At 42.7% G+C, this 26,235-nt stretch overlaps 1 protein-coding gene across 1 annotated transcript in view; it reads left to right on the top strand.

Moving 5' to 3' along the window:
- Nucleotides 1-16,499: 16,499 nt before the first annotated feature.
- LOC126474122 (uncharacterized) overlaps nucleotides 16,500-26,235 on the top strand; it is a 335,080-nt gene continuing 325,344 nt past the window's right edge. Inside the window, exon 1 of the mRNA XM_050101555.1 lies at nucleotides 16,500-16,571. Within this exon, the coding sequence (XP_049957512.1) occupies nucleotides 16,511-16,571 (61 nt within the window). The 5' untranslated portion in view covers nucleotides 16,500-16,510. The remainder of the gene's footprint in view (nucleotides 16,572-26,235) is intronic.

Genomic DNA, 26,235 nt, shown 5'->3' with positions numbered 1-26,235 from the left:
ACGTTACACAACGCCATGGTCCACGCTACAACTTGGTGCTCTCTAGACGAGACGGCTGCGAATGCTAAACATGAAGAATAAAGATATAGAATGTTAATGAAGTTCATACAATGAAGGCTTTCACGACCGGATGTTTCAGCTGCCACGGTATTTAGGCCGTTCTTCGACGTCCGACTCGTCAGTCGCCAAGACGCAGCACAACCAGGAGCACCTCCGAAGATGTCCAACGTAGCTTTGGACGAAACGTCAAGGATAGAAGAGATCCATGGACCATGGCCATACAACCTAGAAGAATTCTCGGTTAATGAAGTTCGTTTTACTTAAAAATCTTTAAGATTCACATATAAAATTTAGAGCCATTACTTTTCAGCTCGACCACGCAGTAAGCCTCCGTCACCAGACTTGGCGCTATAATTTATTATTTCTTTACTACCAACCCTAATCGCAACACCCTTTCCAGACAGCATCTACACCTATAAATAAATGTACCTGCAAATTTATATGACTGTACGACCCTTCGATAAGGAGGTATGCCGCAATAAACATTGAGATGAGAGAAAAATTTTCATTTGCTTAAAATATAGCGCAAATTACCAACACTTTATTAACCCCTGTTTCATAACGAGAGCTCTTACAGACTTCTAACAAACGGTAAATATAATCTGAAACTGTTTCTAAAGTTTTCCTCGCTTCCATGCTTAAGGTGATATATTTAACAGATTGCTTTACATATAAGTTAATCAGACGTTTGGTGTTCAAAAATTGGGCGATTGCTGGCTTACTCTTAATAGAATTATGATGCCAAAGATGTACCAACTAAATAGACATGACGATATGTCTACATAGGAAGTCTGTGATGTCCGGTCTGGCATTAAATTCACACAAAACACAGGTAACATAGAAATCAGATACGTTGTGATATTTCAGATCTTTAACAGACACGTTATACAAAAAAAGACCCCTTTATTTCAGGCACGTCGAAAAATATCACACTTTTCATATTGTTTTGTCTAATCGCCCCAATCTGAAATAGTTTTAATTCATCATTTACAAGAATCAAGGATAGGAACAATTTAAACCACACTTAGGTAACAGTCGTCTGTTACTATTCTGCTGCAGCGCCTTAAATACAGTAAGATGCAGAAAAATAAAAATACATGAATTAAGCAGTGCATTCTAACACTGAAAATAAGGACGGAAAGATAACGCTGATGGGCGCTGAGTAAGATGGCGGCGCTCGTGTTATAAAAGCTGCCTGCAGTTAACTCGTCACGTCGCAATGGACGATGGCGACAGAGAACTAGTTGGCACGGGCCATAAAAGCACCGTAGCATACGCGAGATGAGGCGTGCGCAACGGCAGAGGAGCTGTATAAACGGGAAGCAATACACTCAGTAAACGGCTGTGGGCAAACTGTGTTGGAAATATAACTCAAAGTGATATTTGCGCCCGATGCTGAATACTAAACACAGTAGGAACAAGCAGTGTTGTCCGACGGCATTGCGGCGACGTAGAGTTTAACGATGGCACTTTGTCACCTCAGTCTAGCTGAAATGTTGTCTTTATTTGCTTAATGTCCTCACATCAGAACGTTACGTTACATGAGCAACAAAAACACTCCATATAGCTGTGGTTTATCGCAGCTCCGATTAAATATCAGAATCACTTCAAAGACAGTGCAGTTGCAAGTAGACTCGTTTCAAAGATGATGGAAGGAGAGGACATTTTGCGTATTTACGTTTATGTCAAATAACAACATTAACGTGTATACACAGCGTGTAACCAAACGGTGCGGCCACACTTTCAGAACAAGTTCCTCACAGTCACGAATTTGACGTTGCACTGTTCTGCCTACAATTGATATAACGTTGAATAACTGACGTAATAAAAGTACAGTCACAATTCTGTCGGTGGACACCAGATACAGAACTGATTAAGATAAATTGCAAGACATGAATGAAAGAGATATTTCGTTAACACTGAACGTTTTAAAAAGTCAGTGGTTGAAAGTAATACTCATCTTTTGATTCTCGCTATAGAAGCTGTTGTTGCCCGTTGTTCTGAAAATAAATAAACGGTGTACGATTTCGCCGAGAGGGTGCCTGTATCTTGAAATTGTTTAGGAACAATATCTTAATGCCCTTCTTGGTCTCAGTGTTCAATTGTAATTCCTCCAACAAATCGTTAGTTATGCAATTCAGTCGCGTTCTCAAAATCATGTAATCGGATATAAATATAACTCCTTTAAAATGAAACACGTATTGAAATCAATATAGTACGTATAACCGCCAAACTATTTTTACCTATTTCTTGATACAACGCACAATAGAGCCCACATGGATACAAATGAGGCTAGTTACATTTCGACTCCTCTCCTTTACAGCATACTGCTACTGTGTACAAGAGAAACATTAATCAAAAATACAAAAGCTTTATATCGATATCTCGTAGTGTATTATTCATATCGATATTTGACCAGAGATGAAACTTAAGTAGAATAGTTAACGTTGAATAATCTTACCATTTTTGTACAAATTTGAATAAGCAATTAGTTTTAGAAGCAATAAATTGTGGTGGGTTTATAACAGTTTTGTTTGTTGTTAATATCCAAATTCTCAACTGATAACTGATGACTGGAAGTACAGTTAACCAATTACAGGTATGATAATCATTTTTCTCAGTAGAAATTCGAAAATACAAAGATGCAGGTTTTCCGATAAACCAAAGATAAATAAATTTGATATATCAAATATGGGTCTCCAGTCGTAGAAACAAACCAATAAACCCAGATCGAGAAAAATGTGCGTCACCAATGTTAGAAAGTATTGTAGGAGCAGAAAGTGCATCGCATTTTTCAATTACTTAGAGCCGTGTGGCCATCTACTACACTCCAGAACCACACAGTCGAATGCTCGTTAGAAATTAGAAGTCAAAGCACTACAACAACCTGCATAATAGCGTATTTGTTCACCACTGGACGCAATGCAGTAGCTGTTCCGCGTGGCATGGATTCATCCAGTAGTTGGTAGGTTTCTATCTGGCACAAAATTTTTATGCTCAGATCATGCTGTTGCTGTAAATTACAAAACAGTGGTCTGTATGTACGAAGTTGGTCCCCAGTAATCCCAGTGCATTCGACTGTGCTCAGATAAGGCCAAGACGTCAACGTGACCTCACTGTCTCGTTTCTCTAACTACTGTAGTACGGTTCTGGCCTTGTAACGAGGAAAGTTATACTGCTGGAAGATGCCACCGCTGTCGAGGAAGACATCAAGCAAGAAGAGATGCAGATGGTCTGTAGTTACATTCACGAAATCTGCAACCGTCGTGGTGCCTTCTATTACTACCGCAAGGTCCATGGATGCCGAGGTGAATGTCCTCATAGCATAATACTGCACCCACCGATATACGTCCAAGGTGTGGTGCATGTTTTAAGCAGCCGTTCACTTAGATGACTACGTACCTGGACTCGATCATCGACTTATGGTAACGAGAAAAGTTTTTATTGATTCTTGGTCCAATCATCAAGTGCCCATTTCAGTACGTAAATAACGACGTTGTTCGGTCAACATGGGAACACGTATAGGTGATCTCCTGTGGAACTCCATGTTCGACAATATGAGCTGAACGGTGTGCTCGGAACCAACTGTGTCCACACCAGTGTTGTACGGTGTCATCAGATCTGCACAAATCGCCGCCTATGCTACTTTAGAGAGAGGGCAAGTTTCTGATCTACACGTTACGTGATGTGGCGCGGACGTCTAGCACCTTGTCGTCTACTCGTAGTTTCGCCGTGCTTCTACCACTTCCCATACACGCTCACGAGAGTAGTACGCGATACGTGAACAGCCAATCTGCTCCACAGTTTCCGAGATGTTCGTGCCAAGTGACTTTGTGGAAGTCTCTTATTAAAATGGATTTTGGTATTTACTGTCTGTAATGTCGGGTGAATGATCCCCCATTCGTATTTGCTCGATTTACGGGGTGATCAAAAAGTTAGTATAAATTTGAAAACTGAATAAATCACGGAATAATGTAGATAGAGAGGTACAAATTGACACATATGCTTGGAATGACATGGGGTTTTATTAAAACTAAAAAAATAGAAACGTTCAAAAAATGTCCGACAGATGGCGCTTCATCTGATCAGAATAGCAAAAATTAGCATAACAAAGTAAAACAAAGTAAGAAAAAGTAAGACAAAGCAAAGATGATTTTCTTTACAGGAAATGCTCAATATGTCCACCATTATTCTTCAACAATAGCTGCAGTCGAGGAATAATGTTGTGAACAGCACTGTAAAGCATGTCCGGACCTATGGTGAGGCATTGGCGTCGGATGTTGTCTGTCAGCATCCCTAGAGATGTCGGTCGATCACGATACACTTGCGACTTCAGGTAACCCCAAAGCCAATAATCGCACGGACTGAGGTCTGGGGACATGAGAGGCCAAGCATGACGAAAGTGGCGTCTGAGTACGCGATCATCACCAAGCGACGCGCGCAAGAGATCTTTCACGCGTCTAGCAATATGGGGTGGAGCGCCATCCTGCATAAACATCGTACGTTCCAGCAGGTGTTTATCAGCGAGGCAGGGGATGATGCGATTCTGTAACATATCGGCGTACCTCTCACCTGTCACGGTAGCAGTTACAAAACCAGAATCACACATTTCCTCGAAGAAAAAAGGCCCGATAACAGTAGATGTGGTATATTCAACCCATACCGTGACTTTCTCGTCGTGCAATGGAGTTTCCACGACAGTTCTAGGATTTCCGACAGCCCAAATTCTGCAGTTGTGGGCGTTGACAGACCCTCGGAGCGTGAAATGAGCTTCGTCGGTCCACAACACGTTACTCAACCAATCGTCATCTTCCGCCATGTTTTGGAACGCCCACACCGCAAATGCCCTCCGCTGCACTAAATCGCCAGGTAATAGTTCATGATGCCGATGGATTTTGTACGGATAGCATCAGAGGATACGCCTCAGTGCCAACCAAACAGTAGTGCATGGAATGCCGGTGCGACGTGCGACTGCACGAGCGCTGCCTTCCCCGTGCATAGACGAACCCGCTGCAGTCTCTATTTCTTCCTGAACTGTCTCAGCAGCATTACGCCTTGTGCTCGGTCGGCCACTACGGGGTCTATCGTCTAAACAACCCCTGGCTTCGAACTTAGAAATCATTCTCGCCACAGCTGAATTTGTCAACGGACCTTTACCCGTTCTAATCCCCCTCCTATGGCGATAGGATCGTAACGCTGAACTAGCACATTTCCCATTCTGATAATACAGCTTCACTAAAAGTGCCTTTTCAGGTAACGTCAACATGCTGCGCCTGCTGGCGCATCTGATTCTTTCTCTCATTACAGCTCCTTTTATACACGATTGTCATACGCAGTCACTGACGTATTGCTGCCCAGGGCCATCTGTCGGACATTTTGCGAACTTTTTTTTTTTTTTGTTCTAAAAAAAACCCCATATCATTCCAAGCATGTGTGTCAATTTTTACCTCTCTATCTACATTGTTCCGTTGTTTATTAAGTTTTCAAATTTATACTGACTTTTTGATCACCCGGTATATGCTTCCCTTACCATATCAACTACGCCACAGACGACATTCAGCCTCGCAGTGGGTAGTGGTTACCAAGTTTCGGCTTACCGCTGTAGGTATTTGACTGATTTTGAAGCTCACTGCAGAGACAATACATTTGAAACATCTCGATTATCAGGTAAGAGTTTAGAGTAAATTGCAGCATCTTATGTGCTGGAGTAGTAAACTGTCGAGTCACATTAATGTAACCACCTGTTAAAAGCCTCAATAACCACCTTTTGCAGCTCGAACCGCTGCCAAATGTGCAGGAAGAGAGTAAATGAGGTTCGGAAGCTCACCGTCAGGGATATGGAGCCACGCTGACTCCAGTGCCGTGGCCAGCTGCGATAGATTCCCGGTTGAGGTTCCATGGACCGAGCAGCCTGACCGTGGTGGTACCACATATTCTCGACTGGTTTTAAAATCCGGGGTGTTTGATGGCCAGGGGAGTAGGGTAAACTTATCCTGGTACTCTTTTGACCAAGTACATATAATGCAAGCTGTGTGACTTATTGCACCGTCCTGCTCGCAGATGCCAACGTGCCAAGGAAAAACAAACTGCATGTAGGAGTGGACGTGGTCCCCGAGGATAGATGAATATTTATGTTGATATAATGCGCCTTCCAGAATGACCAGATCATCCAGGGAATGTCCCGTTTATGGAGAATAAAACGTGATTCATCTTAAAAAGTCACCTGTCGCCACTCGGTGGACGGCCAGCTGTGGTATTGCCATGCAAATTGCAGGCTACGTCACCGATGAACAACAGTCAGGCCGCCTACTGCGGAGGCCCATAAGCAGCCACGTTCCCTCAACGGTGTCGTTTAGTAGACGCTGTTGGTAGCTCCTTGGTGTCTGGGAAGTCAGCTGCTCATCAACTGCACTTCTGTTTGCCGGTACAGATCTCAGCAGGCGTCGTTCACCCCTGTCATGTAACGTCCATGCTGAACTACATTGTCCTCGAAGTCGGTTTTGGGTAGCACTATTTTGCTATGCACGGTATGGTTTAACTAGTGAGGCATGTGAACAGTTTGCGAACTCACTCGTTTCGTAAATGCATCAATCCTTAGTCCGAAAGCCAGTGATCGTGCTCTTTTGGACGTCAGATTAGTTCCGTTTCTTCATTACGACAACGACTGCACCGTTTTGCGCGTCCCTCCTTCACTGCCACTGGTGTCAAACGGCGTCTGGGAGTGGTCACTGCACGTTGACGCCAGACAGAGGCGATCGTCACTGTTGTGTACATAGTTCCGCGTAGTAAGTGCGTACCACACTAGAGCGCGGCCCGCTAAGCACAACAGCGCAGGCGCAGCTCTCGTCCGTCTCCGCACTACGAGATGGCGCTGTCTTGGAGACGGACCAAACTCTGCTTCCGCCGATCCGCGTATTAATATGTAACGTAGCCAATGAGATTGTTGCTAACGTAGAACCTTTTCTCCTCGCAGATCACACTCGCGCAGTGGTACATGAACGCACGAGGTATTATAACGAGTGTACAGACCTCCGATTAGTCTGTCTGCATTAGTCTGCATTTGTCTGCACCAGTCTACAATAGTCTATACCAGTCTATACGCAAGTTTCAGTCTGCGTCTAATAAGATTACCATATTCCTGTACATGGCCATGAAGAGAAATGTATAGACACTTTGTCAAGTATCAGAGATATGTGAGAATAAGAGTAACGTACCATGACCAAAGGAACTTCAGATTGTCAATTGTAAATAGCATCCAGAATCAAGTTAAATAAGGTTTACGATTTTTATTATTTTAAGAAATGTGTGTGAAAATTAATCAAGTTCTGTTTAAAGTTGGTCACCGTCAATCTGCTACTCTAAGCAAGCAAGTGGCATTTCTATTGTCTGATCTAACGGCAGAAGATAAACACGCCACTATAAGACGACGAGACATATTGCTGACACTCGCCTACTTCGCTAGAGCGACAAGTCAAATAATCTGATGGTGTGTGTACCGAAGGTCTTACAGTACGCACACCACAGTCACGTTCATGTGACTGGACTATCTATTTCTTGCTAAGGTAGATCATGGATAAAACTTGAGCCCTATTATATTGGTGCAACGGAAAAGCTTATATTTTACACACATTTGTACTAACAAGGACGATATACACATAGCAAAAAAAGTTTTGCATTACGTCTGTTTCGAGAGTTCCGGAACATATACAGAAATTTGGAATACAGATCAAAATAAAAATAATTTCCGCCCTTTTTATTGCTCATGAAAACCACACATTGCATGGTTCACCACCAACAGCGAGACCTTCAGAGGTGGTGGTCCAGATTGCTGTACACATCGATACCTCTAATACCCAGTAGCACGTCTCTTGCATTGATGCAGGCCTGTATTCGTCGTAGCATACTATCCATAAGTTCATCAAGGCACTGTTGGTGCAGATTGTCCCACACCGCAACGGCGATTCGACGTAGATCCCTCAGAGTGGTTGGTGGGTTACGTCGTCCATAAACAGATTTTTTCAGTCTATCCCAGGCATGTTCGATAGCGTTCATGTCTGGAGAACATGCTGGACACTCTAGTCGAGCGATGTCGTTATCCTGAAGGAAGTCATTCACAGGATGTGTACGATGGGGGAGCGAATTGTCGTCCATGAAGACGAATGCCTCGCCAGTATGCTGCCGATATGGTTGCACTGTCGGTCGGTCGTATCGTACAGCCGTTACGGCGCCTTACATGACCACCAGCGGCGAACGTCAGCCCCACATAATGCCACCCTAAGATAGCGGGGAACCTCCACCTTTCTGCACTCGCTAGTGTGTCTAAGGCCTTCAGCCTGACCGGGTTGCCTCCAAACACGTCTCGGACAGTTGTCTGGCTGAAGGCATATGCGATACTCATCGGTGAAGAGAAAGTGATGGCAGTCTTGAGCGGTCCATTCGGCATTTTGTTGGGCCCATCTGTACCGTGCTGCATGGTGTCGTGGTTGCAAAGATGGACCTCGCCATGGACGTCGGGAGTGAAGTTGCGCATCATGCAGCCTATTACGCACAGTCTGAGTCGTAACACGACGTCCTGTGACTACAAGAAAAGCATTATTTTACATGGGGGCGTTGCTGTCAGGGTTCCTCCGAGCAATAATCCGTAGGTAGCGGTCATCCACTGCAGTTGTAGCTCTTGCGCGGCCTGAGCGAAGAACCACATCGACAGTTCTTGTCTCTCTGTATCTCCTCCATGTTCGAATAACATCGCTTTGGTTCATTCCGAGACGCCTGGGAACTTCCCTTATTGAGAGCCCTTCCTTGCACAAAGTAACAATGCGAACGCGATCGACCCACGGTACTGACTGTCTAGGCAGAGTTGAAATACAGACAACATGATCCGTGTAGCTCCTTCCTGGTGTAATGACGGGAACTGATTGTCTGTTGGACACCCTCCGTCTAATAAGCGCTGCTCATGCATGGTTGTTTACATCTTTGTGCGGGTTTAGTGACATCTCTGAACAGTCGGATGGACTGTTTCTGTGACACAGTATTCACAGTCAACTTCTGTCTTCAGGAGTTCTGGGAATCGCGGTACCATTTGTCTTACGGACTCGTTAGTTCATGGATTAATAAGGCGCCTACAAAATCTAAATATCATTTAAATTCGTTTATAAAAAATGAAGACGTTCTAAGAAAATTCTTCGAAAGTTTACTTAGATGCTAATATCCATGACTGGGGGGAAAGATGTGAGGGCGGGGGATTACTTCTAATACCTGATAGCACTCACGATAATGATCTCAGAAAACTTGGGAACCACAGCATTACAACCACCATCTCGAAGCATGTCTACATTTTATTAATTCAGTCTTGATGACTTTTGGACTGTCGGAGTACACGGAGTGAAAATTATTTAATGGGACTAAGTCTGGGACACTGCACGAGATACTGAAACAAACATTTTTCTCTTATGTCATAATTACATGGAGCATATATTAATCCGGTAGAAGGCGTAATCGCTATCAGCGCTCGTGAACGTATGCACAACTAGGAGAATGTAAGAAACGGCGTTCATGAACAACTGTTAATTTATTTCATTTATAAGGTGTGCACAGCCTGGAATCAGATGGTTATCTGCTCAGAGCACAGTTTCCCCAGTGGTACCTGGAACAATGTCAAATACATCCTTCTTTTTATCATCTGTGCTGTTTACAGATGAAGCAACGTTCAGGCGTGATAGAGTTTACAATGTCCACAATTCATATGTTTTGAGTGAGGTTAATCCACATGCTACGTTTCCTACGGTTCATCAATTACGGTTCGACGAGAACGTGTGCCCAGTTACCGTTGGTGACTGTTTAAATGGGCCACGTCACATACCCAGGCCATTAAATGACAGGTATTATTACAGCTTCCTCATCAGAGCATAGCCAGAGTTGCTGGATGACGTGCCACTCTCTACAAGACAGCGCATGTGGTTCCAGCATGACGGAGCACCGGCAAGTTTTAGTTGTCCTGTGCGTCGATTCTTAAATTGACAGTTTCCAGAGTGGTCGATTGGCAGTGGTGGCCCTGTTCCATGGTCTACTCGATTCCCCTATTTGACTCCAATGGACTTTTTTCTTTTTTGTTCGACGAGAAATGTGCAACCTTGTTTACAAAACCCCTGTTGAATCAGAAGAGGATCTAGTTGCCCCAGTAATACCAGCAGCAGTAGGAATTAAGGACACTCCTGCAGACTTTGACCGTGTTAGACAGAAAAAAACGCACTGTGTAAGTAGGCTGTTTAGGTTTTTATGTTGGTGACGCCACGTAGCGCTCTGTATGAAAATCACTGACTGCACTGTGTGCAGTCTGTGGCTGATTGGACTCATTGTTGGATTATTCGTTAGTGTAGTGTTGGGCGGTTGGATGTGAACAGCACGTAGCGTTGGGCAGTTGGAGGTGAGCCGCCAGCAGTGGTGAATGTGGGGAGAGAGATGCCAGAGTTTTGAGATGTTAATATGAGCGGACGATCTGGACATGTGTCCGTTAGAAAAAGGAAATTTGTCAAAGTAGATTTCAGGAATATACACTCCTGGAAATGGAAAAAAGAACACATTGACACCGGTGTGTCAGACCCACCATACTTGCTCCGGACACTGCGAGAGGGCTGTACAAGCAATGATCACACGCACGGCACAGCGGACACACCAGGAACCGCGGCGTTGGCCGTCGCATGGCGCTAGCTGCGCAGCATTTGTGCACCGCCGCCGTCAGTGTCAGCCAGTTTGCCGTGGCATACGGAGCTCCATCGCAGTCTTTAACACTGGTAGCATGCCGCGACAGCGTGGACGTGAACCGTATGTGCAGTTGACGGACTTTGAGCGAGGGCGTATAGTGGGCATGCGGGAGGCCGGGTGGATGTACCGCCGAATTGCTCAACACGTGGGGCGTGAGGTCTCCACAGTAAATCGATGTTGTCGCCAGTGGTCGGCGGAAGGTGCACGTGCCCGTCGACCTGGGACCGGACCACAGCGACGCACGGATGCACGCCAAGACCGTAGGATCCTACGCAGTGCCGTAGGGGATCGCACCGCCACTTCCCAGCAAATTAGGGACACTGTTGCTCCTGGGGTATCGGCGAGGACCATTCGCAACCGTCTCCATGAAGCTGGGCTACGGTCCCGCACACCGTTAGGCCGTCTTCCGCTCACGCCTCAACATCGTGCAGCCCGCCTCCAGTGGTGTCGCTTCTGCCTTGGTGCCAATGATGGTCGTATTCGTGTCTGGCGCCGTGCAGGTGAGCGCCACTATCAGGACTGCATACGACCGAGGCACACAGGGCCAACACCCGGCATCATGGTGTGGGGAGCGATCTCCTACATTGGCCGTACACCACTGGTGATCGTCGAGGGGACACTGAATAGTGCACGGTACATCCAAACCGTCATCGAACCCATCGTTCTACCATTCCTAGACCGGCAAGGGAACTTGCTGTTCCAACAGGACAATGCACGTCCGCATGTATCCCGTGCCACCCAACGTGCTCTAGAAGGTGTAAGTCAACTACCCTGGCCAGCAAGATCTCCGGATCTGTCCCCCATTGAGCATGTTTGAGACTGGATGAAGCGTCGTCTCACGCGGTCTGCACGTCCAGCACGAACGCTGGTCCAACTGAGGCGCCAGGTGGAAATGGCATGGCAAGCCGTTCCACAGGACTACATCCAGCATCTCTACGATCGTCTCCATGGGAGAATAGCAGCCTGCATTGCTGCGAAAGGTGGATATACACTGTACTAGTGCCGACATTGTGCATGCTCTGTTGCCTGTGTCTATGTGCCTGTGGTTCTGTCAGTGTGATCCTGTGATGTATCTGACCCCAGGAATGTGTCAATAAAGTTTCCCCTTCCTGGGACAATGAATTCACGGTGTTCTTATTTCAATTTCCAGGAGTGTATATATATATATATATATATATATATATATATATATATATATATACATAAATGACTTTTGAACACTATTAAGGTAAATATATTGTTTGTTCTCTATCAAAATCTTTCATTTGCTAACTATATGCTTATCAGTAGTTAGTGCCTTCAGTAATTAGAATCTTTTATTTAGCTGGCAGAATTGGCGCTCGCTGTATTGCAGTAGTTCGAGTAACGAAGATTTTTGTGAGGTAAGTGATTCATGAAGGGTATAGGTTATTGTTAGTCAGGGCTATTCTTTTGTAGGGATTATTGAAAGTCTGATTGCGTTGTGCTAAAATATTGTGTGTCAGTTAGGAAATGATCAGAGTAAGTAAAGAGAAAACTGTCTGAGTACGTTCAGTTTTACTCAGCTGTTTCTGTATCAAATAACGTAGAAGTTTACCAGCACAGTGTTCCTTTACATTCAAAGGGGAAGTTTCAACTGGTGTAACCTCCATCTACAAGTCAATGGAGACGTTTTTGAACCTCTACTGTAATTGAAATTTTTGAAATTTGTGGTAAGGTGTTATGGGGACAAACTGCTGAGGTCATCAGTCCCTAAGCTTACTCACTACTTACTCTAGCTTAAACTAACTTACGCGAAGGACAACATAAACCAATGCCCGAGGGAGGACTCGCTCCTCCAACAAGGGGAGCAGCGTGGACCCTGACATGGCGCACTAGATCAGGCGGCTACTGTAATTGAAGCAGCCGGCATGGGTGGCCGAGCGGTTCTAGGCGCTGCAGTCTGGAATCGTGCGACCGCTACGGTCGCAGGTTCGAATCCTGCCTCGGGTATGGATGTGTGTGATGTCCTTAGGTTAGTTTGGTTTAAGTAGTTCTAAGTTTTAGGGGACTGATGACCTTAGAAGTTAAGTCCCATAGTGCTCAGGGCCATTTGAACCATTTTAATTGAAGCAACTGTGTTGTATTTATGTTGGTGTCTGTTGGTAATAAATAATTAAAACTTATTTGTGTTACTTTTTGTCCTCACAGTACAACACCATTAGAAGGAAAAAGTTTTCTTTGCACCAAGAAACTCCACAGAGTTTGTTACTTTAATTAAATTTCTTTTCGAGAGAAAACTTTAAATCTTCGAACTATATTTGTTTCGCCAGCCCGGCTAGCCGCGCGGTCTTACGCGCTGCTTCCTGAGTGGGAAGGTCTGCCGGTTGCCGGTACGAATCTGCCCTGCGGATTAGTGTCGAGATCCGGTGTGCTGACCAGCCTGTGGGTGGTTTTTATGGCGGTTTTCCATCTATTTCGGCGAATGCAGGCTGGTTCCCTTTATTCTGCCTCGGTTACACAGTGTCGGCGATTGCTGCGCAAACACGTTTCCATGTACGCGTATACCATAATTATTCTACCATGCAAACATTTGGGGTTACACTCATCTGGTATGATACGTTCCCGGGGGGAGGGGGGGGGGCTGCACTGGGGCGATGAGGTGGGTGGACTGCTGTGGCCTTGTGACCTGTTGTGGAGGGCTACGGCAGGACAAAGCCCCTTCGTCTTTTCTAGATCCCCATTTTAATTCAATACAATTACAAATTTAGGCCAACTTTACCTCCCACTCTATAAAAGTCTACGTATTATCGAAACCATGTCTCCACAAACTGTTATCCAATTCAAACTCGTATGCTAACCTTTGGATAAACAGAATCTAATGTGAACTGAACTGTATCTGGTCTGAATGTAACTTATCTTTCTATTAAATGCGCAATTGAAGTTATCTGGCCCTAACTGAAATTTCCACTTTCCTCGCGTCTTGAAAACATTATTGCAGATTTCTCGAAAGCACAGCAGCAAACAGGAAGCAGGTAGCGGCTACGCTAAATTTCTGTTTCTAAATACATGGAGAGTAACTACTCCTATGAAATGATATTCCAAGACAACGATTTTAGAATGAAGTATGTATTCAAAAAGACAGAGAAAACTTCGATCTTTACACATAACATACGTCTGAACAATATTATGCTTAACAAAGTAAATAATGATTTTCAAAAATCTGTAAAATTTAAACAGCTTAATCAGTTAATATGTTAATGAATGAGTCAGGGAAGTGGGTTGGTCTTTCTCTCAGCTCTGAACAAGTTAACTAGCTGACAATAATCATTCCTAGCTGCGTAGTGCTGCAGTCTTAGGCTAAACTTCTTCCCTTCAAAATTTATGTCCTTTTCGCTTTCTAATGTATACATCATATTCATCATTGCTGTCCTTGACAATTAGTATCTAACAGATACAAGCAGAAGTCCAGACAACACTACAGAATAAATCCATCATCTACCACACTTCACTCAAGAATGTATCAGACTGTGCAGAGGCAAAGAATGTGCCACGACAACACCAAAGATTCTTTAGCAGTAACGTATCTTCCCATCTCTCTGACGTACACATCGATAACATACAAAAACCAAAATGACATTAACACCTTAGAACCGCGCGAAGTGGCCGCGTGGTTTGAGGCGCCATGTCACGGATTGCGCGGCCCCTCCCGCCGGAGGTTCGAGTCCTCCCTCGGGCATGGGTGTGTGTGTTGTTCTTAGCATAAGTTAGTTTAAGTAGTGTGTAAGTCTAGGGACCAATGAACTCAGCAGTTTGGTCCCTCAGAAATTCACACACATTTCAACATTTTTTGAAGGACCTTACAATTTTCCTCTATTGTTTAAAAGATCGTTACAGGAAAATATAACATTAGGGAAAAATGTTTGTTTCAGTGTTCCGTGGAATCTAGAGAACGCTGAAACAACCAGTTGTTTTTTCTATCTCCAGTTTTACCTGACTGTTAAAACCTTTCAGAATAACTGGTTTTCGAAATAACCGTTTTCCAGTTTCTTATTGTTATTATTGTCTGCCCCCGGTAGCTGAGTGGTCAGCGCGACAGAATGTCAATCCTGCGGACCCCTGTTCGAATCCCGGCTAGGTCGGAGATTGTCTCCGCTCAAGGGCTGGGTGTTGCGTTGTCCTAATAATCATCATTTTATCCCTATCGACGCGCAAGTCGCCGAAGTGGCGTCAAAGCGGAAGACTTGCCCCCGGCGAACGGTCTACCCGACGGGAGGCCCTAGTCACACGACAGTGTTATTATTTCCAGTAATAAACTTAGGCAATGAACAAAAGCTGAACAATCCCAAAACTCCCTCGGACCTTTACATTAGACGATTTAAGATACATAGAATTGAAATATCAGATAAAACCGGCAAATGAAACAAAACTTGTACGGTACACCTTTTACTGCTCTCTTGAAGATTACTGAGGGATTGAATACTACAAAGCATCGCCAATATTCTCCTGTTTTTTTTCTAATTTTTTAAACTCTGCTCAAAGATCATATTGTAACAGACGACCATACCATTATTTGAGTCTTATGAATAATCAGTGTTAAAGATTGAAAAATCAATTTGGACAGCTCTTATTTTTTCGTGTTAAGTTATTCGTTTCCAAGGGTTACAAGCAGAGAAAGGAATATTATGTAAACACAGGCAGCACATCACTTACTTTCTCTTTTGTTTCTAATTTTTTACTGTTGCCATAATTTCTTTTCTATTTTATTATTTCATAGAAATGACAGATATATAATAAGCTTTTGTGCAACATTTGTAGCATTCTTTTTCTGTAAATATTTTGAATGAATATCGTGTCTTGTAGTCAAACATGATTATTTACTTTTTAATCAATCAGGTGCGGGATCTTACACACTCCACGTACACGCTACACGATAACAGGTACATTATTGTCTCAGCAACGCTGTACTGATTCTTATATCATGTGTTTGTTGGTCGTTTCTAACTGTCGGCTTTGTAACTGAAATAGCACTGATTGCTTTCCTATTTTCTATAATAATACAACATGTCAAACCAGTGGAAATTTTCGAATAAGCATTTGTTTTAAATACCAAAAATTTTAACATCTCTGCTATGGAAAACTGGTGTACGGTATTGTTTTTTACTCATTATTATTCTGAACTAAAATACCAGTATCGGTTTTAACTGGTCGATTTTTTTCATTCCTAGTGCATGCTGCCATAGTTTGTCGGTTTTAATAATTTTCACACTATACTTGACTGCGGAAACCAGGAGTGGAGTAGCGAGAATATAGCTAATAAGTAATAATCATTCTCACTTGTCTTCCAGGCGCCCCAGTCGTAAGATGATAGCTCCAACTACACCATTTCTAGAAGGACGGATAAATGTGTAGCGATCCGCCCTATGACCTTTCGGTCTGTTCTCACAGTTTCTTTGCTCACATCGGCAGCTCACAGCGTAGAAGCAGCAGCGTTGCAACGGGACGGTAAAAGGCATCGCGCGCCGTCTGCTGGGCTGGACGTTCGCCGTGGGCGCATCACCGCAGTTTGCGCTCCGTTTCTCTTTTTTCTCTCCCGCCCTGGAGGGACGCGCTGTAAGGCGGTGTGCGCAAGCGCACATGTGTGCGCGTTCGGCGACGCGAGCGCCAATGTTTTGTTGCGGCGACCGCGGAGTCGCCGGCAATTCAGTACGTGCCGAGCGGGCATGTCGTCATGACGCCGATGTCGTCGCTCCTGTGGCTTCTGCTGCCCGCTCTGTTCGCCGGCGTCGCAGGTACGTCTTCGTGCAGGCGTCTACCCATTCCTGATTCTCTAGGTCTGAAGACTGCCATAGCTCAAAGATTTGCGGCTGAATGGACTAAATACATTTAAATGAACATGTCGGTTACGACATTTTTCCCTGTGCGTTTCCTGTATACCGTGAAGTCAACTTTTCCCCTTTTTTTATGTTGGCTACAAAACCTGTTTCGTGAAAATAAATTTTTTTCGGCCAGGATCATTTGGGTAACGGTAATGATGGTAGTAATGTTTCATCTTTTAGCTTACGGCCAGTAAGCATTGAATTGGCATGGTGGATGCGTTTATGGCACCTAACAGTATCTTTATCAAAAAAAGATCTATTAGTTTCATTTCTTTAGAGACGATGAAAAATCAAAGAGCTTGATAAGAGACTTTCGTGTGCATAGCATTTCTTTGCTATTTAATGTACTTCCGTGTACTTTTTGCCTTGTAGAATTGTTTCAAAGATGCTGCTCTGGAATCTAAATTTTTTATATATTTAAACAACAATTTACCTTTACTGTGTAATCGAGATGGACACATCGTTACCAAGTTACATCTACATTACTTACTATTTTAAAAAAATATTTATAATACAACTTCTCATTACCATACGACATTTACGTTATTGCAGTGCCTGTGTTATTCTGATTACGATGTAAAGTTGCTTTGGACACGAATTTGCCATTAATCTGAAATACTGTTTGAAATTTTGTATTTATGAAGCTGAGGTCAGAATCATTATTTTATGTTAAGCAATCTGCCTAATATCTGGACATTTTATAGTAGTAAAATATGATTTATGTACTAAGCAAAAAGCGACAATATTTTGCATGATCTTAATCCATTGTAATCAGAATTAAATCTAGTCATAACTGAAATCCTAACGAGAACAAATCGAATCACATCATTTGACTTGAAGCTTTATCGACTACTGAAATAAAAACGTTTTAGTATAGTACAGAATTTCAACACAATTCTCGTAACAACACCTCCAATGTTGATTAAATGTTACGGTTTAACAGCTACGTAGCTTTGCGTACAGCTCATGGTAAATTATTTAACACCTCTGCAACTGCCGCTATGCTCATAGAAATACAACGTTAGACAAGCAATAGTAATGATTTACGGTAGTCACATTACTTGTATATAACTGACAATTAATTCAGGTAACCATTAACTGGAAGAACGCTGCTGATATACTTCCAAATATGCAAACTTCTGACATTATTACCTACGTAATCGGTAGATGCTGTACTACTTGCAAACAAGAAGGTAAGTTTATATATAACTTGTAAAAATTATACAGAATCAAACGAAAAAAAGATCAAACTTATGTAATTCTGCTCATGCTTCGTAATCACGAGTTCCTTCTCCTTATCTATGGGGGTGCAGGAACATAGTTGAAAAGATGACAACATACGCTTTATAGTCGGTACGCTTTCCCCAATATTCATTGTTAAAAACCATTAAAAAGCCAAGATCGCACAAAATATTTTTTATTCAAGACGATGTGTATCAACAGTGTGAGCTGTCATCTTCACGTCTCAAACTTTTTTTTTTTTTTTTTGTAGTGAAACATGCTCAATTCACACTGAATCTCATGCAGAAGATGTCTTGAATAAATAATATTTTATGCGATCTTGACTTTTGAATGGTTTCTAACAATGATATTGGGGAAAGCATACCGACTATAAAACGTATGTAATTATCTTCTTCGCCGGATTCCAGCAAGTACATAGATAAGGAGAAGGAATACGTGATTACGGTGCATGAGGAGAATAGCATGAGTATGAATTTTTTTTCTTTTGATTGCATATAATTTTTATAAGTTGTACCCTTTCTATATATCGGATCATACCTTCTTGTTTTGCAAGCAGTACAGCATCTACCGCTTGTGTAGGTAATAATGTCAGAAGTTTGCATATTAGGAAGTAAATCAGCAGCGTTCTTGGCTTTTCAATGGTTTTTAATAATTAAAGCTCATAATGAGAGAATTCAATCAATATTCAATGCTTTTCTTCGAAAAGAAACTTGTCGATATTTCGAAATTCCACGTATTTTTGTACATGGTTATAAAGTTGTTCATAGGTGAAAGTACGTAAGCAGAGCAGAAAGTAACCCTCCTATGTCGTTTCTTGAATCGACTTTCCTACGTGAGGTGCATGAGATGTTGTTAAAAGAATTACGCTGTGGAGTTTAACATGTCCTAGTACATGCATGAAGTCGTTTAAGATACCACACAAATCATGAAGTAGGGTGGATGGACATGGTCTTACATCTCCACGAGAATATCCAATGTCTGCCAGTGTCAGTCTTCGTTGAGTCACCTGGTACTGAACTAGATTAGCTTCCCTTTGCAGATTCATAATTCTCTCAATGATTTTCGTCTCTGGGTATAAATCCATATTAGCACAAACTGCTGACTTGCCGATTTTCCAGATAGAACAATCCTAGAGTAACTTTTTTCCTTAATATTGCATAATACCAACGACTCATAACTCATCATTAATATCTAAATTCATCGAAGAATTTGTTAAGTAAAAAATGTGTTTTTCTGCAATAAAATATATATTCCTCATTGTATGTTATAAAGCACTACCCGACAACTTGCTGTATTACGTTGATTGTTTCTGCACATTATATAGGGTTCAATTTCACGCCGTCAGTGAAATCGTTAAAGATGACACAAGGACTTGATTCGGAGAAAGACGTGAAAGAAATTGTCCGAAACCTTGTTGAAGAAGCTGCCCCAGTATTTGCATGAAGTCCTTCAGGGATACCTCCCACAACCTAGTGTAGAGTGGCTGCATAAGGTACTCGGTTCCTCGATAATGTGTATCCAGCATCTGCCAAAGTTGAACTTTGTTGCGTTGCCTGCCGACTGTGGCGTTCCTTTAACTGTCCACTGACATTACCAAAGTTGTAAGCTTTTGCAGTTAAGAGATTGGTTTAATGTAGTACAGGATAACGGTCAAATTGCAGCAATATACACGTTTACGACAGCATTGCATGCGAAGCATATTTCGGTATTAAAACAAGCAAGGAGAATCTGTGTTTGCTCAATACAAAATGGTTCAAATGGCTCTGAGCACTATAGGACTTAACTGCTGAGATCATCAGTCCCCTAGAACTTAGAACTACTTAAACCTAACCAACCTAAGGACATCGGACATCGGACATCCTGCCCGAGACAGGATTGAAACCTGCGACCGTAGCGTTTGCTCGGTTCCAGACTGTATCGCTTAGAACCGCTCGGCCACTCCGGCTGGCTGCTCAATACAAATTAAGCATCAAACACGCATGCGGTATGCCATTTCAAGGTAACGATGCATTGAAAATTTATCACAAACATGTCACCTTTATCATTGAATGTCAGTGTTGAGCAAACACAGATTCTTCTCGTTTATTTTATTACCGAAATATGCTTCGTAGAAGTTTCTCCATCTTCAGTGGGTAAATAATACTAAGAGAATAAATGGACTTACTGAAAATAGAAAAACGTCTCGGAAAAGATTTTAGGTATTAAAATAAACAAGAATTTGTGTTTGCTCAAGTCAAAACCACATTTCTGTATTACATATTAGAAAGCAAACGCGGACAAAAGAGAGCGTCAACCACAAGAAGATTTACATACAGAGTGTTTCACTTTTAAAGTGACCGCGAAAACGTTTGCGTGAGAGTAAGATAATAGGATTAGTGGTACAGATCGAAGTCGATTTGAAACCAACATTTAGAAAACAACTTCAAATTCTAGATACATTACATTAGCCACGTGAGTACTTTGCATTTTTCAATTCTGTAACCTTTGTTAATACATTGTTTCTGCAATACAATAGACTATGTAGTCATAGAATACTTATTCTCTTAAATGGTGAAGAATCATTTGTGTTTGGTATATAAGTGGCTTAAAACACAGATTTTCCGCTCAAATAAATCGTTGAGTTCTACATACTTGCTAATGAGTCGATTGAATGTAATTTGAAATGATGTGAAACAAGCCTCCGATTATTTTTGGATTAATGAAATATGGGCAAAGAAAAAAAGAAGGGTTTGTCGATGATGCTATAATTCTGTCAGAGAAGGAAAAGGACTCGGAGGATCAGTTGAACGGGATGGATAGAAAAGAGGTTATGAGATGAACAAGGATAAAATTAAAAGAATGGTAATGAGGTGTACTCGAATTAAACCAGGCGATTATGAGGCAGTTAGATTAGGAAACGAGACACCGAAAGTAAGAGGCAAGTTCGGCTACTTGGGGAACGCAATTACTGACTACGGTCGAAATAGACAGGATACAAAGTGCAGATAGGCAATTACAAGAAAAATATTTCTGAAATAGTAAAATTTGTTAATCCCAAATATAATCTTAAATACTAGGAAGTCTTTTCTCGAAGTATTTGTCTGAAACGTAGTGTGATGTTTAAGTGTAATGTGGATGCTGACCAGCAGAGCAAGAAGAGAAAAAAGGATTTTTAAGTGTGGGTTTTATAATGGAATAAGTATAGGACGTAAAAATTATAGCTGGAGACCAGACCACGATATGCAGACTACAGTAGGCAGGTTCAAGTGGATGAAGGTTGCGGTAATTACGCAGAGAGGAATAGACGTGGAATGTTTAGACTACAGCGTGAAACATCGAACCAGGCTTGAAACTGAAGACCACAGCAACAAACAGTTGCAGATTTACTACAACAGCCATATGATTAAGTTTGGAGATAAAATACGTGCAGAATGCGACAGACTTACATTAATAACAAAGGTCTAAGTCAGTCCCATATTCAGTAAATGGGCCTTGGGGACAAATTCGAGAATTCTGTATTGGCGTCCTGGACAACTTCCTGAAGCACGGTCTTTGCCGTTAACGGTGTGCCTCCGGGCGTCCCACCGAGCTGTTGTTTCCATCTTATGTGCAATATTTCGATGACCAACCCAGCCAGTTCCTTCAAATGCTGCGAGTTGCCTAGTTATGCGTATTTGCTGCCTGGACTCCAATCAGGGTAACACTCATTTCACAAGACTTTTCGCTAACGTCACGTCATTTCATCGACACAAACAGTATCGACAAGCACAGCAATTGCTATCAACTTTGCGACAAGGAAGAAAATGAATTATTTTGCGTCTCGTTTCACTCGCAGAAATTTTAGCTGTCCTTTTACGTTCCTGCCCAAACGCACACACGGAAATCGCCAAGTATTTATGTCATTCTCTGTTCTGTAATCAGACGGAAACGTAAGTAAAATCGAAGATAGCAGAACATACTTGTGTTATAGTACAAGTAATCCCCAGAATATGTTAACACCGCTACGATGAAAGGGGAAAACAAATTTACATGTAGTGTGATGCGAATCTACATCTCTTAACTCGAGAAACCATGACATTATCCACTATCATACACTAGCATCTCGCTGTGTGCTGTTGGTCTCCTATCTAGGTTATCATGGTACCTCTTGAAAGCTTATATGTTTGCTGCGTTATTAAATGAGTTTAATGATAAAGTTGACATGTCTGTGATAAATTTTCAATGCGTCGTTACATTGAAACGGTATATCGCAAGCGTGTTTGACTCTTAATTTTTAAACTGTTGACGATAACGACTCACTCCTGAGAGAACACTCTTATATGAAAGCATTATATGTCGATAAATCATTATTTGATTTAATTAAAACAGTAATTATAATAAATCGTTTCATAAATCTCCGATATGCGTGCATAAAGTCTCGTGGGAGCCCTTGTCGAACGCTAACGAAAATCGATAGCAGTTCCCTAGGTTTTCGATAATGCGCGTGACAAAGTCTTGTGAAATGACTGTTACTCCCTCCAACCGATATGTAAAACGGTTTCGCTCTGGTATTTATAGCCGAGTTCGACTCCCGGCGCCCACTACGCACCTGCACATTCTTTCGTTTCCAGAAACGCACTGATTTTCGGTTGAACTTACATTCTCTTAGCGTTTCCCAGGTCTGGTTGATTTGGTGACTGGAGATTGCTTAAAAAATGGATTACCAGACACGAAGACTGATCGAAACTGAAGTATCCGTCCCGTTGTATTAGGTTTACCGACATGTTTATTTCGAAAGACCCCTTAATTACGCTTTACCACAGACTTTGCGTTTTCACTGCGACACTGGTCTTATCGTATTTCATTTCACTGTTATATCCCAGGCAGCGCTCGGCGATACCTGATCTAGTCTGACCAACGTAACATATGTCACATGCGGCAAAGAAGCATTTTTAGGTAACTTAGATCGACTTTAATACAGCAAAGAAGACTTTCTAACTTTATTGACGCGTGAGAAACATGATAAATGACATATTGCCGTAGGAGTTTCCGATCTTTCCGGTTACTGGTCCAGCATAAGTTGGATAAGCGGTTCTTGGCTTTTCTGTCTCAGTTTCAGATATTTTGCCAGGCGTTACCGCCGTCCGGTGTGGCCGAGCGGTTCTAAGCGCTTCAGTCTGGAACCGCGCGACCGCTACGGTCGCAGGTTCTAATCCTGCCTAGGGCATGGATGTGTGTGATGTCCTTAGGTTAGTTAGGTTTAAGTAGTTCTAAGTTCTAGGGGACTGATGACCTCAGAAGTGAAGTCCCATCATGCTCGTAGCCATTTGAACGAGGCGTTACGGAGATGCCCTAATTATGATTTTTACAGGAGGACCGCGGCTAATCGTTATCACTGTTTTGTAAAAATTTATGGTTCATACGGAACGTGGACAGAAATAAAATTGACGAGCGTGGGAGCTCCAGATGGGCAGGCGAGATGAAGAAGTATCACTTTTGGCGCATGTCGGGCGAGACATGGACCATTTATTTTTGCGTCGTTTCAAGGCAGCAAATGATATAGCAGAAAGAGTGCAGAAAGGTAACCCGAAGATTGTGAGTTCGAATCCAAATGTGGAATTTTTCTTTTACTTAAAATTTTGTTACTTGTGCTGTAAATAATGAGAAATAATGTTCAGTGTATTGTGTTTATTTATATTTTCATGACGGAAAATTTGGGATTTAGACGAATTTCCAGGGAGGGATTGTAAGGTGGAAATATTAGATACTTTTATTATTTTGCAATTGATAATTTGCACATGCTAGGTAATATTCATACAAAACAGTAAAAACAGTAATTTTCTCAGCGTCTTACACACGTTGTAAACGCTGGATTTTTACAATTATTCTGCTGTTTAACGTTTCTATACAAAAACAGATTTGGTTTACAAACCCTGTTTAAAAAGTTGGCAGTAAACCACGCGCAACACAACAGTTCACCAAATTTGGTGAGGATAGATAGTGCTGATGTATAATAGAATGTATTTGGGTGCAGTTTTCTTGGGCTGTCATTTATTTTTCTCTCGCCATGAGATAAGAGCAGTTTTGAATGATGATCAAATTGGACATCGCGGGGGTCTGCTAGCGGAGTCCGTATAGGGTTGGGTGGGGGAAGGAACGACATTAATACAGTTTGGATGCAACCCTTCTTTATCTTGAAAGATCTCGTCGTATAATTGTGGATTTGATTCCACTCCCTACGAATCAATTAGCACAACAAATTTGTTCTCCTGCACGTAGAGTTTCATCACATCAAATACAATGCATTTAGTTTCTTACCGGTTTATTTACATTGTAAGCAACGTAAAAACTGGAAACAAATATCTCTGCAAAGTGACTCGATCCCCTGAATCTCGGATTACCGTTCTGTACTCTTTCCCCTACGCCAACCGCTGCGTGGAAACTACACAAACATAAATGGAACATGCCTCGTCAGACACGTGCCAATCACGCTGTTTTTTCTAAAATCTTGGCCGTCTGGAGCTCTCACTGCTGTCAGTTTCATTTATGGCCAAGCTCTGGATATATCATAAATTTGGATGATATCAGTGACGACGCATACGCCGGCACGGTAGCTCAGCGTGTTCGGTCAGAGGGTTAGCTGCCCTCTGTAATAAAAAAAACTGAGCTAATCGATCAACAACGAACTTAAACGGATGTCTTACGACGTCCGCCCCGTGCAGATGCAACGAACAAAATCGAAGAAAATGAGATTAAAAAAACTATAGGCGCGGTTCTCTTGTTAGAGGAAATTGGAAATTTGTGGTAAGGACTGTTGTGTTGGCAGAAGAGCAAACACCGTGTTACTAGTACAGGCCGAAATGCACGCGTTTTAGCTCACGCAGGCTGGCGTGAAGAGGGAGGAACTATACTGACGTGAGGTCTGGAACATGACAAGGAATGAGAATTCAGAAAGCGGACATAATTAGTTCGATACTTAACTTGAATCCATTAATGATGACCGTCGCTCTTGACGCTACATGATTCACAATATTATCTGTTAAGAATCCATTCTTGAACAATATGGCGCCTTGCTAGGTCGTAGCAAATGACGTAGCTGAAGGCTATGCTAAACTGTCGTCTCTGCAAATGAGAGCGTATGTATACAGTGACCCATCGATATCAAAGTCGGCTGTACAACTGGGGCGTCTCTCTAAACTAGACATGCCGTGTGGCGGCGCTCGGTCTGCAATCACTGATAGTGGCGACACGCGGGTCCGACGTATACTAACGGACCGCGGCCGATTTAAAGGCTACCACCTAGCAAGTGTGGTGTCTGGCGGTGACACCACAAGGACTATGAGACCAAACTGCAGAGGTCATCGGTCCCTAGACTTACACACTACTTAATCTAACCTAAACTAACTTACGCTAAGGATAACACACAAACACCCATGCCCGAGGGGGGCCTCGAACCTCCGACGGGGGAGACGAGCGACCCGTGACAAGGCGCCTATTGTTAGATGAATGCCTTCCTTGTATACCTTAGGAAAGTCATATAGTCGTGCTGGCGCAACTACTCGTGTTACAACATTCGTATGACGTTACGTGGCAAACCTGACTCTTTGAGGAGAATCATCATATTATTTTCGATTTTATTCGTAGGAAGTTTCAGGTGTATGTCTGTGTCTTGTAGATCACCGCGACGTGTGCTTGTACAGTGTCCGACCGCTGTGGCGGAGTGGTTCTAGGCGCTACAGTCTGGGACCACGCGACCGCTACGGTCGCAGGTTCGAATCCTGCCTAGGGCATGGATGTGTGTGATGTCGTTAGGTTAGTTAGGTTTAAGTAGTTCTAAGTTCTGGGGGGGACTGATGACCCCATATGTTAAGTCCCATAGTGCTCTGAGCCATTTGAACCATTTGCTTGTACAGTTTAGTAGGAGTATTTCGCGCCGAGGGAGAGAGTGTCATCCGGTGCTGCCGCATAGCCTTCTTCAGCTTCCTTTTCCCGCTTTTCTACGGGGTCGGCGCGTTGTTATGTATGCTTTGTCAACGTTAGTGACGAATTGTGGCTGGGTACCCTCCCCAACGTCGGCCTTCCCACAGGTACAGAAAATTGTGTACCCCATCTGTCTGCATCTTGAGAAAATAGCATGTTCAAGTGTGAAAAAGTTTCTTCTAAAAATTTGTGTATCATGTATCTGAGAAGGAACACCGTGAGTGTGAGGTCGCAAAACGCGAATGATGTTTACGTCGTTCGAAGCCCCACATATTGTCTTACATGCAACCACAGCATTCTCTGCTAGTGGCAAGCAGGGGCGATACAGAACGAATCCAATGGTGAGCACATTATGAGCCTTAAGAGCGTAGTTGAACACCTTAGTTGAAGAGTAACT

Source organism: Schistocerca serialis, chromosome 1 (assembly GCF_023864345.2).
Source record: "Schistocerca serialis cubense isolate TAMUIC-IGC-003099 chromosome 1, iqSchSeri2.2, whole genome shotgun sequence".
Classification (NCBI taxonomy): Eukaryota; Metazoa; Arthropoda; class Insecta; order Orthoptera; family Acrididae; genus Schistocerca; species Schistocerca serialis.
Note: the sequence above shows the minus strand (reverse complement) of the source record. Positions and strands in the feature narration are given on the sequence as shown.